Below are 13282 nucleotides of genomic sequence, written 5' to 3' on the forward strand. Positions count from 1 at the left end.
CTGTCACCCTGTCCTTCCTGCCTTGACTTGACACCTTTCCTTCAGAGAGGCGGCCTGGGTTGAGAAGAGAACACAGACTTGTGAGTTTGGACAGTGATCCCTCTTGGCCTCAGTCTCCTCTTTGGCGATGCGGATAATTACCCCCCAGGGATGAGGGTTCTGTGGACTTACGGGAAGCATCAGCCAGTAGTCAGCAGGCTGCTGACTTCGTCGTGGCTCCTCCTGGGGCTGCTGGGAAGAGGCTGGGAGAGGAGAGGTGCCTGGAAAAGTCCTTCCCCCACTTGACTGCGGGCAGGGTCGTGCTCCCCCTTTCGGGCCTGCGGGGTATGCTAGCTTGGATCACCCCCACCCTGATCCCACCTCCAAGGCTGTGGCCACCGCCTCCCCCCACCCCCCCTTGTTCTTCTGAGGATCCCAAAGGAGACAAGGCTGGGAACTCCAGAGAAAGAATGTGGAGCCTGCTGGAGTAGGTCCTTTTAAGAACAACTAGAGGTGACCCCAGCTCCCTTCCCGCGTTCCCCGGGGCCTGTCAACAGCGCTGGTGCCCCTGCAGACAACCCTTCAGCCCAGAGAGTGTCTCGAATGCACCCTGTGGCTTTGCAGCACAGAAGTCAAGTGGCAGTGAGCTTCGGACCGGCAGGCTGCCAGGGACCGGGGAGAGGTTGGCGAGGGGGAGAGCGGCTCACAGGGTCACAGAGTCATCATGGCGCTTCGGCCCCCGTTCTGCTCACCGGGCCTGGAGGAGAAAACGTACTTGGACGGTGCAGAGGCTTTGTGAGGCTTGGGGCACACAGACTGCCCGGGGCCGGTTCAGTTTCGTCCCTGCAGGTTGGGGAGGTATAAGAGGCCAAACCAGACTGGGAAAATCATCAAACTTCTAAAAACACTTCTAGAACAGTCCATGCACAAACTGGGAAGCGGTTAAAAGGCAGGTTTCCCAAAGCCGGTTCCGTAGATTTCCATTCAGACAGTCGACAGGGCATGCGTTTTTCTTTTCTGAATAAACTCCCCGGTCTCCGAGCTGGAGGTCAGAGGCCCCACACTTCAAGGAACTGCTCCTGAAATGACACACACATCCTCAGGGCGGGAAGTCTTCTGTGGTCTAACCAGACTCTCTCCTGTTGTGAAACTTGTTTCTTCTGATCCACGGTTGGCGGGCACCTCCGGGGCACCGGCGCAACGGTAACCATGGTAACCCAGGGGGTGTCCCGGGGCCTGGCTCTTGCAGGAGGGCCGTTTGCTAGACGTCCTGGGCCTATGCCAGGCCCCTGAGGGTTCGGGTTCCGACCCTACGGTCCAGCCAGAGCCGGAGAGGAGAGCCGGGGGCGCCCGCGCGGCTCAGCCTTTGCGGGTCACGGTTCCCATTCGGGGCAGGGGTTCGGGTCCCCAGACCGCGCCCGACGCCGGGTGCGTCCGCGGGAGCCGAGGGGCGGGGCCAGGGCCGGGGGCGGGGCCGGAGCCCGCGCGCTCTTGTTGCTATGGTAACGCATCAACATCCAGCGCCCTGGTGGCGGTGTGAGCTTTGGAGGCGGCGGAGGCGCGCAGCCAGAGCCTGCGGCTGAGATGGTGAGGTCCCGGGAGAACCAAGGAGGGGGGCCTCAGGTGTCCTGAACTGGGTTGGGGTTCCGAGCGGGGAGGGCGGGGTGCTGGGGAGCGCAGAAGTGGTGTCGAGGTCTGGGGTCAGGAAGGCCCAGGGGCGCGGCTAGAAGAAATAAGGGAAGTCCTGAGGGGTCTCCAAAGGAGGAATGATGGGTGGGGTCGCTAGGGATTGAAAGCGTGGGGTGGTGCTGAGCCGGGGAGCTGCGGAGAAAGGGATGTTCTCGTCCCTGTTCTTCAGGCTAGGGCCCCCACTGGCTGGGGACTGTGGACCGTGATGTGGGAAAGCCACGGGTGAGGAGGCCACGTGACGGGTGATAGCACCTGTTCGGCCACCGATTAGCAGAGTGACAATGCACAAGTCACCTAGGTCAGCAGGTACTCAACAAACATTTGTGAATGAAAGGTTTGAAAAGTCCTGGAGAGGGACTGGGTCTGCTTGTGGCAGGCCTGGGGGTTCCCCGGGGTGGGAAGGATCACGGAGTCCTGAAGGTGGGAAGGATCACAGAGTCTTGAACGTTGACAGGTGCACCAGGCCTGGGAGGAGCTGAGAAGGGTGTCTGGGTTTCGGTGAGGACTGTGTTGGTCCCTGACGGATAAGGGCGAGGGACAGAGGACAGGCGATGGAGCCTTGGTTGGGTGTGGGAAATAACCTTAGAATTTCTGGGGCACACCAGCTGCCCTGGGTGTACCATAGACACGTTTCATGCCCATAGGTCACCCTGCTTTTCTAGGGCTCAGTGGTTCAAATGCAGCGTCCCCAAGTAGGAATTTCAGAAGAGGTTTGTTAATTATAAAACAAACAAGTCTCCAACAAAGAGCAGCTCCCCATATCTGAGGATTCCCTGGGGTATTGTAGTGGGGAATCCCCTTTCATTTATCACTTTTTTCTTTTCTTTTCTTTTTTTAATATTTATCTATTTTTGAGAGACAGAGAGAGACAGAGCATGAGCAGGGGAGGGGCAGAGAGAGAGGGAGACACAGAATCCGAAGCAGGCTCCAGGCTCTGAGCTGTCAGCACAGAGCCCAACACCGGGCTCGAACCCACGAACCGCGAGACCATGACCTGAGCCAAAGTCAGACGCTCAACCAACAGAGCCACCCAGGCGCCCCTCATTTATCCCTTTTATCAGGCATACTTATTCCAAGCTGTCCTCAGCGCTTGTGAGCACAGGGTATGGGTCTGTCTGTGATGGCCTATCATCACACCTGGCATCTAAGGGCATACAGTGAATGTTCGTTCCTTTTTCTCCTGTTTTAAAATTTTCATATTTCAAGTGCAAATTAATCAGGGAATTGCACTTAAACTAGGCTTGTGGTCTCAAATTTTTTTTTAATGTTTTTTTATTTTTGAGACAGAGAGAGACAGAGCATGAACGGAGGAGGGGTAGAGAGAGAGGGAGACAGAATCCAAAGCAGGCTCCAGGCTCTGAGCCGTCAGCACAGAGCCCGACGCGGGGCTCGAACTCACGGACCGTGAGATCATGACCTGAGCCGAAGTCGGACACCCAACAGACTGAGCCACCCAGGCACCCCCCAAAAAACTTTTTAATGTTTATGTATTTATTTTTGAGAGAGAGGGAGAGAGAGAGAGGGAGACAGAGAATCCCAAGCAGACTCCGCACTGTCAACACAGAGCCTGATTCAGGGCTGGGACTCAGGAACCAGGAGATCATGACCTGAACCGAAATCAAGAGTTGGATGCTTAACCGACTGAGCCCCCCAGGTGCCCCCAGAATTGTCGTCTTTAGAGGATTCAGATGAGGGATTCCTCACCTAAGGGCCACTCAGGGTCGGGGTTGGCCTGCTGAAATCCCTTGGACAGGACTGGGCATGTGGGCACCTTTGAGAAGTAGTGGGTCAAGTGAGTGATCTCTGCTCTTTCGGCAGGCCTTGTGTGTGTGTGTGTGTGTGTGTGTGTGTGTGTGTGTGTGCGCACGCTCGCACGCGTGTATGGTGCTGCTCACTAGCTTCGGAGAGTGTTTGGAGGAGTGGGGAGGTTGGGAGGGGTGCTGATGGCCGCAGGAAGGCAGGGGTCACACTTAGGCAGATTTCCAGGACTCTTGCAAAAATAATAAACAGCAATACCCTTCAGAAGGAGGTTTGGGACCTCAGTACTGACCAGGATGCCACCTTCGGATGGCATCGCACAGATGGCCAACCTTGTGTCCCGGCTGGCGAAAGAGGTGGCCTGAGTGGATCACGCAGCAAAAGGCAGGTGCCTGGTGCGTGGACATCCCCACCTTCTTGGCCACCAAAGGCCACAGAAGGGGAAATAGAATCGGGCCAAGAGCTGGAAGCCTGCATTTGCCGGCCTGTGGTGCGAACCTGTATGAAAAGAGGGACTGGAACCCGGGGTGGAGAGCACGTCCAGGAGAGGGCGTGAAAGGTCTTTGTTCAGCTGACAGGTGTAACAGGACAGAGAAAGTCCACAGCCGTCCGCGTCATCCATGCTTCAGCTGTCTTGCTGGATTTGAGCTGAACGTACCAGATCCGAAGTTTTTAAGGGCGTCACTTTTCTGTGTTCAGAGTCAGAGCATCAGGCCCACGGCCCTGTTTTGTTCTCAAATAAATACAGTGTGTTACCTACAAAAATAGTTACCTGCTCCACGGCAGAAAACTATCCACTACAAGAACCGTCTTAAGATATTAATGGTCACCCCAAATTTCTGTCCAACATTTTTGTGGATACGCATTCTGGGCGTGTACCCTCCAAACACACATTTCCGCAGGAATAACTTGCACGTTTCTTATAATCTGCTTTCTGCAAAAGTTGATGTATTATGGAGATTGTCCTGTATCGATGACAAAGTGAAAGCCATCTGACTGACCAGCTAATCTTTCTGCATCAGAGTCTCTCCCCAGATTCCTAGCAGAGGCCAAATTCCTGTGGTCCTGGGGTGGGATGGTATTTGAAGAGAGAGAGAGAGAGTGAGCTAGGTCAGCAAGATGAAAATATCAAAGCGGGGCTGGCATTTTTATCGGTCCCCGAGCCTCCCAGTCGCTCTTGCCTCCCCAGCTATAGCCAGTTTTAACGGTCTCTCTTCCTTCCCTTCCTTCGGAAGCCGCCTCCCCCCGTAGGCTCCGCTCAGCTTCTTGGGGATATTTATTTGGTCATGCAAGAAATAAAGCCAGCCCTTCACTTCCTGAAAGAACCTTTTGGCTACCGTCTCTGGCCTAGAGGGATCTAACTTTCCGTTTCTGCTTGGTTCTTCATTTTTCCTAGTGCTTTTACACGGTGACCTCCCTAGTCCTTGTTACTCTTGGCGAAACTGGCTGTGCTGACCATGGTGCGTGGCTTGTGGCTTCAAAGTCAGCATTTCCCCCGTGAGGTTTCTCAGCCACCCAACCCTAGAGAGCTCAGTGCTTCCCTCTGCCCTGCCCAGGGGCCACTTTCCTGTGGTCATCTCTTTTCCTTCCTCTCATCTGCCTTCTAGGCTCAGGCAGGCTCTCGTATCTCTTGAGTGACTTCCTCTGGACCCGGGTCCCAAGGGCGCAGGAAAGAGGGGATTGGATCTCAGCCCTGGAGGAACCTGTAGTCCCGTGGACACCTGAGCGAAGAAAAAAACCTGCAGGAGCCCTTGAAAAGAACCGGGAAAACAAATGCAAAACAATAATCATACTTTCCATCTGTATTCCAAGCCCTCTCACATACATTCGTTTCCACGGTGATTCGGAAAACGCGGAGCGGTGCGGTGACCCGGAGCCAGGCGTGTTCTGGGCCTCGTGGAGGTCACCTGGCCGGGTTTTATTCATTCATTCTTCATCAAATGCATCCTAAGCGTCTACTGTGTGCCAGGCCCCACACCGTTCCCCTTAATTATACCCAGAGCTCTCGCCATCCCTGCTGATCCAACGCCTTCCACCTTTTCCAGGTCTCCCAATGCGTTCCCTCCTCCTCCCTTTTGTAGCTTCTATTCATTTCTTCTTATTCTATTTTTGGTGGAAAGGGGAGCCATTGCTCACCACTTACCATATAATAACCCTTCAGACTGTTATTAGGCATCCTCGGGGCCTGCTATATTTGCCTTTTAATAAATCCAAGCTTGCCTGCTCTGCCGTCCCGGGGCTGCCTGAGGCTGTAAAGGGAGGCTCCCACTGGAAGCCAGGCGGTGCGCGCTCAGCTAGAGAATAATCTCCCGATTTGGTGTGAAAGCCTGATCCAGGTGGAACAGGTGCCCAGGGCTGTCTGGTTGGTCAGGGCCGGTCGGAGAGAGCTTTTAGAACACACTGCCCAGGGTCTGGTGACCTTGAGCGACAGAGTCCGTTTCCCTGGACGGCTGCCGATTCCCAGGCTCGGGAGACCCAAAGTGGGTAGCTCGTGCCCCCGAGACAGCTCAGCTTAGAGAACTGTGGGACCGCGTGGCTCCTTCAAAGGGGGATTTGGATCAGCTTTAGATGAAGCCTGGAGTCGCCCCCCAGTTCTCACAGAAACCGCCTCCTGGGGACAGACTTCCCTCCGGGCAGAGCTGAAGCCTCGCTGAGCCTTGGGCGCGGAGGGTGTCTTAGCCAGTCTCGTTGGTTGCAGGCCAAGGGCCAGAACTCTACTTTGAGTACAAGGGCATACACTGAGGGGATTTGGGAGAGCTCCCGGCTGGGAAAGTATGCTTGGAAAACGGCGACAAAGGGAGATGCTCCAGAGGGAACCGGGGCCAAAATCACAACCCGGACCCGGCCTGGCAAGGACCCTTGACGCACGGGCAGCTTGGTGGGTGCTGCTGCGGGCGTCCTTATCAGCAGGGCCCCAGGCGCTGGGTGCGGCTGGTGCTGCCGCCTTCGCCAGCACCTCTCTGGGCCGCCAGCTCCCCTCCGTTCTCCGGCTCAGGGGATCCGATCGGTGAAGCCGAGGCCCTCTGCCCAGGCTCAGAAGGCTCATGTGCATCTGGTGTTTTTAGCATCTATAGTTGGAAGAGATGGGCCGTAGCTCTCACAACTCATTAGATGAGGACTTCTCCAAATGGTGGGAGGTACCGGGTGGTTAAATGCAGACTGGTGCACGCTTTTGGGGTCCCAGGAGTGGAGTGAAAGCCACAGCCTGGACACCATCAAGCAGTTTGCCTGATTGTAGAGGAGCCTTTCGTCCACTGGAGTTTACGGGGCACCCACCGCGCGCCAAGCCGCGGGCCGGGTGCCTTTCCATCCTCGGTGTCCTCTGGTCCCCCCCGGAAGCTCGTGAGCTGGTGGAGACATGGAGGAGGGCAGAGAGCCGTGTTAGTTGCCAAGGGGGCTCCGAGCTCAGGCTGAGGGGCTGGGCGGCGGAGAGGACGCTGCGTTTCTGGGGAGGCAGCCCAAGTGGCCTCACGAGAGAGTGTCCTTGTGGGCAACTGGGACCGGGACGACAATGATGTCCTCCTCCTGCCATCCCCATGTTCCTCCTCCCTGCTTCGGTGCCACACGGGGACCTGGCCTCCTTCGGGCCTTCTCACCCGGCGCCTACCCAGAGGATCCCCCGCTTCTGTGGGGTGTCTCCTACGTTTCAGGGTTTCCCGGCTGCTTTCCCTCAGTGGTTTTCCACCTGCTTCTCCCCACTACGGGCTGCCAGAGGGTTTACCTCGCCCAGGGTGCAGATGGCGCTGGGTGCTGACGAGCCCCACTTTCTGCCTCTCCCTGCAGCCGCTGAGTGCCGCCGGCATCCCGAGTTCCTCTTCCACCACTTCCAACAGGTCGAGGAATAAAACTCGCTATCGGACCAAAGCCGTGAGCTCCGAGGTGGACGAGAGCCTCTTCGGAGGTGTCAAGGTAACCCTTGCCCAGCCCCTTCCAGGTGGCCGGCCGGGGGAGGCAGTGACCAGGACTGGCGGTGCTCAGGGCGCAGCCGGTGCTGGGCAAGCCAGCCCTCTCCCAGGCGGCCCCCCCGAGGAAGACCCGAGCAGCCCCTGGGGACAGGGACACGTGGCTTCCCCCACCCCTGCCAGCCTCACGTCCGCCCGGCGTGTAAAATCTGGCGTAACGTCGAGGGGGTTCTGTTGCGGAGAGCAGATGGCCGCCCAGTCAGTGCCCCAGGATGGAGACGTCTGAGGCTCAAGGTCGAGTTTGCAGATGGGGAGGGAGTAAGGTGTTTCCCCTCCATCCGAGAACAGCGTCAGGGAGGAACCCAGCCCCCACCCCCACCCCGGGGGCTCAGCCAGCAGGGTTACTGAGCTTTGGGAAACCCCCGAGCAGGTCTTCGTGTGCTGATGTCGCCCACACGAAGCGAAGGAGAGAAGGTGCCGAGAGGGAGAGCTAGCTAGAGCGGCTTGAGATATTCTTGGTACTGGGGATGTGCAACAGGTAAGAAGGAAGAAGGGAGGCCAGGAGAGAGAGACGGAGAGACCGAGAAAAGACCAGCTGTGAACACCTGGGCGGCGGGCAGGTGGGGGGAGTGGTGGGGTGGGGAGGGTCTGTGCTTGCTATTCTCACCGTGAACCGCAAAGGGCTTTCCAGAAGGTTCAAGGCGGCCATCTCTCTCCATTAGAAGACCCCCACCTGCAGCAGTTTCCTGCGGACAAGGGAAAATCAGAGGAGCTCACTGTCACTTGCAGGCAGCTTTTGTTTGGGGCCCTTGGGGGGTTTCCTAGTTGCAGTGAAGACAGGTTTGGAAAGGGCCGCCTTCTCCAGGAGTCGTCCAGCTGGCTAGCGGGAGGGGCAGTGGGAAAAATGCCCGTTCCTGGCCCATTTCTTTGGCCTCTTGCGGGGGGAGTCAGAAGTCTCTGAGCCGGCAGTAGGGGGCAGACGCGGCCCGCGGCGCGCCTGAGTTGCGCCCTCTTGGCGGCAGATGGGCAGCAGGGGGCAGCAGCACCCCGGGGACGTCCCTGCAAAGTGAGCTCAGGACCCGGAGGGCCTCCACTGAGGCCATCCCCCTGCCTCCACTTGGGATCACAGTTACTGCATTTGGGACAAGTGAAATTCTCTCCTGTGCTCAAAATTTTCCTGAAATAAGTGCTTTTATTTTATTTTACTTTACTAAAAAAATTGTTTTTAACGCTTATTTGTTATCGAGAGACAGACAGACACAGAGTGTGAGCAGGGGAGGGGCAGAGAGAGGGGGAGACACAGAATCAGAAGTAGGCTCCAGGCTCCGAGCTGTCAGCACAGAGCCCCACACGGGGCTCGAACCCACAAACCGTGAGATCATGACTTGAGTTAAAGTCAGATGCTTAACCGACTGAGTCACCCACACAGGTGCCCCTATTTTATTTTGTTTTATTTTATTTTATTTTATTTTATTTTATTCTATTCTATTCTACTCTACTCTACTCTATTCTATTCTATTCCATTCTATTTTATTTTTATTCTATTCTATTCTATTCTATTTTTATTTTATTCTATTCTATTTTATTTTATTTTTTTATTTTCAAGAGTCAGACGCTTAACTGATGGAGGCAGCCAGGTGCCCCAGTGGTTTCGCATTCTTATTATCAGACTCGTTCACGGTTGGAACATTTTGGGAAAAAAATCATACATTTAATATGTATTCTTGCTAATTCTGACTCCCTGACTTTCTCACCACATTAGTTGTAAGAGCAGGTCTCTACCAGGCCCTTTAGCCGTTTCTAACTCCCTCCATATGATTTTTTTTTCGGGGGGTGGGGGGAGTCCAAGTAAATTAATCATAAGGAAAGATTAAACACTCCCAAATATCATAGACTGGATGAATCTGTATCAAAGTGTGTTATCTCGAACCCACCATGCGTCCGAGAGGGACCATTCTCTCTTCTTAAATATTTCATGGAGGCAGAGGACCCCGGAGACCCCAGCTTTTCATTCCTGATGGTTTGGGGTTGGGAATGGACACATACTAGGCACTCCCCTCCCCATCGACCCAGGAGTGTCTGCACGAGACACGGAGGGTTGGGGGGGCTTGTTCTCAGAGAAGCTGGTCGGTACAGAACACATGCAGCCAGGTTCAAGTGCAGAACACCACACTGCTTTCTCAGTGCCCCAGCAACTCTCGGCGGTCCCCACAGGACCGGGTGCCGGCCAGCCTTCTCTGCCACCGGCTGGGGTGGAAGAAAGAGGGGAAGGCTACCCTTGAAGAAGTTAGGATTGACTGGCAGGTGTGGGCTGACCAGCTTCTAAGCTGTCCTTCCTGACCCCATAGCCTCTGACCCAGGACAACAGTCCTACCGTGCTGCTCCGAGATAAGCACGCCATTCGGAAGACTCTCGCTGCCCTGAGCTTGGACCACAAGCCGGAGACCATCCAGGTCGTCACCCGGGACATGGTCCGGAAACTCATGTGAGTGCCCAGGGCGCGGTGCCCGGCCTTCCTGTCCCAGCCTGCCCTTCTGCCGAAGACCCGTGCGGGGAGAGGGGGCTCCCTGGGTTCATGAAGTTGGTCCGGCCCCCCTTTCTTTCCTACTCGTCTCCCCTGTTTGCCTCCTAGCTCTCCTTCCTCGGCATTTCGGCCTCTCTTGTTTCTCTTCTTTTTGTATCTCTTCTTGCCTTTACCCTTGACCCCCAGCATCTTCCTTTTCCCTTTCCTCTGGCTGCTGACGGGCCTGGTGGCAGAGGGGCCATGCTCGGTGGGTCCCGGCTGAGCCCCCCTAGTGCTCTGGCTGCACCAAGAATCTGAAGTAAGGAGGAACTGCCCAGATGCTGCTCAGGCCCCTGGCTTCTTCCCGGGCTCTGAGGCCAGAAGAGGAAATTCCCAAGGGGAATTCCCAAGTTCCTCTGGGATCGCCCCGCACGCCCGCCCGGCTTCCTGCCTGGAGCCGCCTCCTTGGCGGGCGCCCTGGGGTTAGGCCTCCCCCTCGGCAGTGTGAACCGAGCTTTCGCTCAGGGGCCCGGCTGCACCCTCGGGACCGTTCTCCCAACTCTGGCCGCACCTCGGAGAACTGGAGCTCCCGGCTGCGCCGCCCGCGTCGGGAGCTGGGGAAGCCCGGCTGCGACACGGCTCGGCGAGCACGGTCGGCTCAGCCCCTGGCGTCAGATGGCCCTTTATGGTCAGCAGAGCTGCAGCTACCGGTGGGGCCCAAGGCAGCGTTCCTCCCTGGAGGCGTCTAGTCCTGCCGGCCGGGATGCCGTCTCAGATGCGACCGTTTCTGGTCCTTCAGGTCCCAGGCTACGTCCCAGATCCATCACTCATTCGGGCCTCCTCCCGGACCCTCCCCACCACACACATGGGCACGTGCGCACGCACACACACACACACCCGCACACACACACATGCGCACCTGCCACATGCACACACGTGCACACACATGCACATACATACACACACGCCTGCACGCACGCACGCACGCACACACAATACCTGCACACATATACACCATTCGGGTCTCCTCCTGGGCCCTCCCCAACACACACGTGCACAAACACACCCACACCTGCAACACACACGCACGCACACACACGTGCCTGCCACATGCACACATGTGCACACACGTGCACACAGGCCTGCACGCACACACACACAATACGTGCACACATATACACACGCACACACTTGTGTACACATGGTCACATATACCTACACAATGCACACGTGCGTGTGCACACACCCACACACATATGCTCACACATGCACACACATGCACATATTCACACACACGTGAACACTCACATATACTCACACACGTACTCTCACATATGCATGCACACACGTGCACGCACAGTACACACACGTGAGCACGCTCACATACATGCACACTTGCACACATACACTCACACTTGCTCACACACGTGTACACATATAGTCACGTACTCACACATGCACATACACGCATGCACTCACACACTTGCATACGCAGACACACACACACACGCACGCGCACACACACGTGCACACACATACACAGGCAGGCACACACTTATACTCACACGCGTGCTCACACACATACACACGCACGCGTGCGCACACAAGTTTTATGGGATGAGGCTCACTTCCTGCCTCAGACCGGCTGCGTTGCGCTGCCGTGTCCCTGTTAAATGGCCTCACCCAGAAGCAGCTTTAGTCCTGGCCCCTGCTGCTCCCGCCTGCATCCTCTATGTATGTCATTTGTTTGTAATCATTATAATTAACTATTGGTTTGTTGAATGTGCTGGGCGGCTAGGAGGAGAGGGCCACAGACATGCCTCCAACTGTTGTTGATCAGAGATTTTAATTAATATTTAGGGTTCAAAGCTTCTCTCTGGGCCGGATGGACAGGGATGCCTAGGTTTCTCACAGCATCCGTTTCGACCTTGTCCGGCGTCCCCTCGCCCTTTTTAAGTCGTCCTCGAGGAATAAGCTATTTTTGGAGTTCAGGTCGCCAGCGTCGTTTTGAGCTCTGCCTCTGGGCCCAGCTCTGTGCCGTGGCCTGGGCCGCCGGGCGTGCGGTCAGCAGCGTCTGAGTCCTAGAGGAGCGTGCGGCCCAGCACACAGGCTGCACCCGCGGGGCCACAGCACGGGCAGCGGGAGCCGCACGCGTGGGCTCCCAGGAGGTCAGCTCCCAGCCCGGTGCGGGGATGCGCGTCTGTGCACATGGCGCAGGGGCTCGCGGCTGCACAGACAGGGCAACGTACGCACCGGACCTCTTAGCAAAAGTCCTTAAAACGTCTCTGTTTGGCCCGTCCCTCGCCTGGGACCCCTTCTCCCCAGGGGGCCCATCGGGCCGGCGTGGGGGGACCCTGGCAGTGGTGAGGGAGGAGGGGAGGGCGGAGCGGTGCTGAGAGCTTCCCCCTCGTCCCCACTGACTGCTCATCCCCTGCGTCAGTGTTCCCGCCAAGGATCCCTCCGGGGAGCCCCTCATCATGAGCCCTGAGGACTTTGAGCGCATCAGATGGGCGTCCCACGTCCTGAGCAGAGAAGAGCTGGAGGCCAGGGAGCAGGCCTTCCAGAAGGAGAAGGAGGCCGTCATGGTAGCTGCCCTCCCCGAGCCCCGATCTCCGCCGACGGGAGCGGGGAGCTCTGGTCAGGGGGCCTTGGCAGGAGGCGCCCACGTGTGCTTCCTGGAGACCCTAGAGCGCACGCCAGGTGTGGACGCTGCTGGGGGGCGGGGGCGGGGCGAGCAGGAAGCCAGGCGGAGAGACTTCTGGGTTCCGAGGGCATGACGGGGTGAAGCCATCCCGGGGTCACGCTGGGTCACCCGTGGTGGCGGGGCCAGCGCCCAGGGCAATCCCCCCCACTGATCCAGACCGCGTCCCGTAGGACGCAGCGGCCACACGTAAGAAGATCATGAAGCACAAGGAGATGGTGTGGAGAACCAACAGGAAGCTCAGCGACCTGGGGGAGGAGGCCAGGCAGAGGGCCCAGGACCTGCTGCAGAGAGCCAGCCGGCTGCAGGCCGAGCAGGAGGAGGAGCTCAGGGGCATGAGCAAGGTGGGGGCCTCGCTCCTCCCGCACCCCCAGGACCCACTGCCACCCCCTCCCTCCTCTTACGCCCCAACCCCCGCCCGGACAGGCTCCGCCCCAGCTGGACGTGGGGAAAGCAGGGGTGACCGGTGAGGGGCTGATGGAGGGGGCGTGTTGCTGCGGTCGGAGGGGGGACCGGCCTTGCCACAGGCTAGCTGTGCGACCTGCAGCAAGTCACATACCCACCCTGGGCCTCACTTCCTTCATCTGTTTGTGTTTTGTTTTGTTTTGTTTTTTTTTTAATGTTTATTTTTGAGAGAGAGAGACAGCATGAGCGGGGGAGGGGCAGAGAGAGGAGTAGACACAGAATCGGAAGCAGGCTCCGGGCTCCGAGCCGTCTGCACAGAGCCCGACGCGGGGCTCGAACCCACGA

The 13282-nt window shown here is 57.3% G+C and overlaps 1 protein-coding gene across 1 annotated transcript in view; it reads left to right on the forward strand.

Annotated features, from left to right (window-relative positions):
- The first annotated feature begins 1489 nt into the window (after positions 1–1489).
- The window catches only part of CFAP45 (cilia and flagella associated protein 45), a 28935-nt gene continuing 17142 nt past the window's right edge, over positions 1490–13282 (forward strand). The window contains exons 1-5 of the mRNA XM_042925766.1: positions 1490–1566; positions 7210–7335; positions 9677–9813; positions 12272–12416; positions 12706–12876. Of these exons, the coding sequence (XP_042781700.1) occupies positions 1564–1566; positions 7210–7335; positions 9677–9813; positions 12272–12416; positions 12706–12876 (582 nt within the window). The 5' untranslated portion in view covers positions 1490–1563. The remainder of the gene's footprint in view (positions 1567–7209; positions 7336–9676; positions 9814–12271; positions 12417–12705; positions 12877–13282) is intronic.

Source organism: Panthera leo, chromosome F3, assembly GCF_018350215.1.
Source record: "Panthera leo isolate Ple1 chromosome F3, P.leo_Ple1_pat1.1, whole genome shotgun sequence".
Lineage (NCBI taxonomy): Eukaryota > Metazoa > Chordata > Mammalia > Carnivora > Felidae > Panthera > Panthera leo.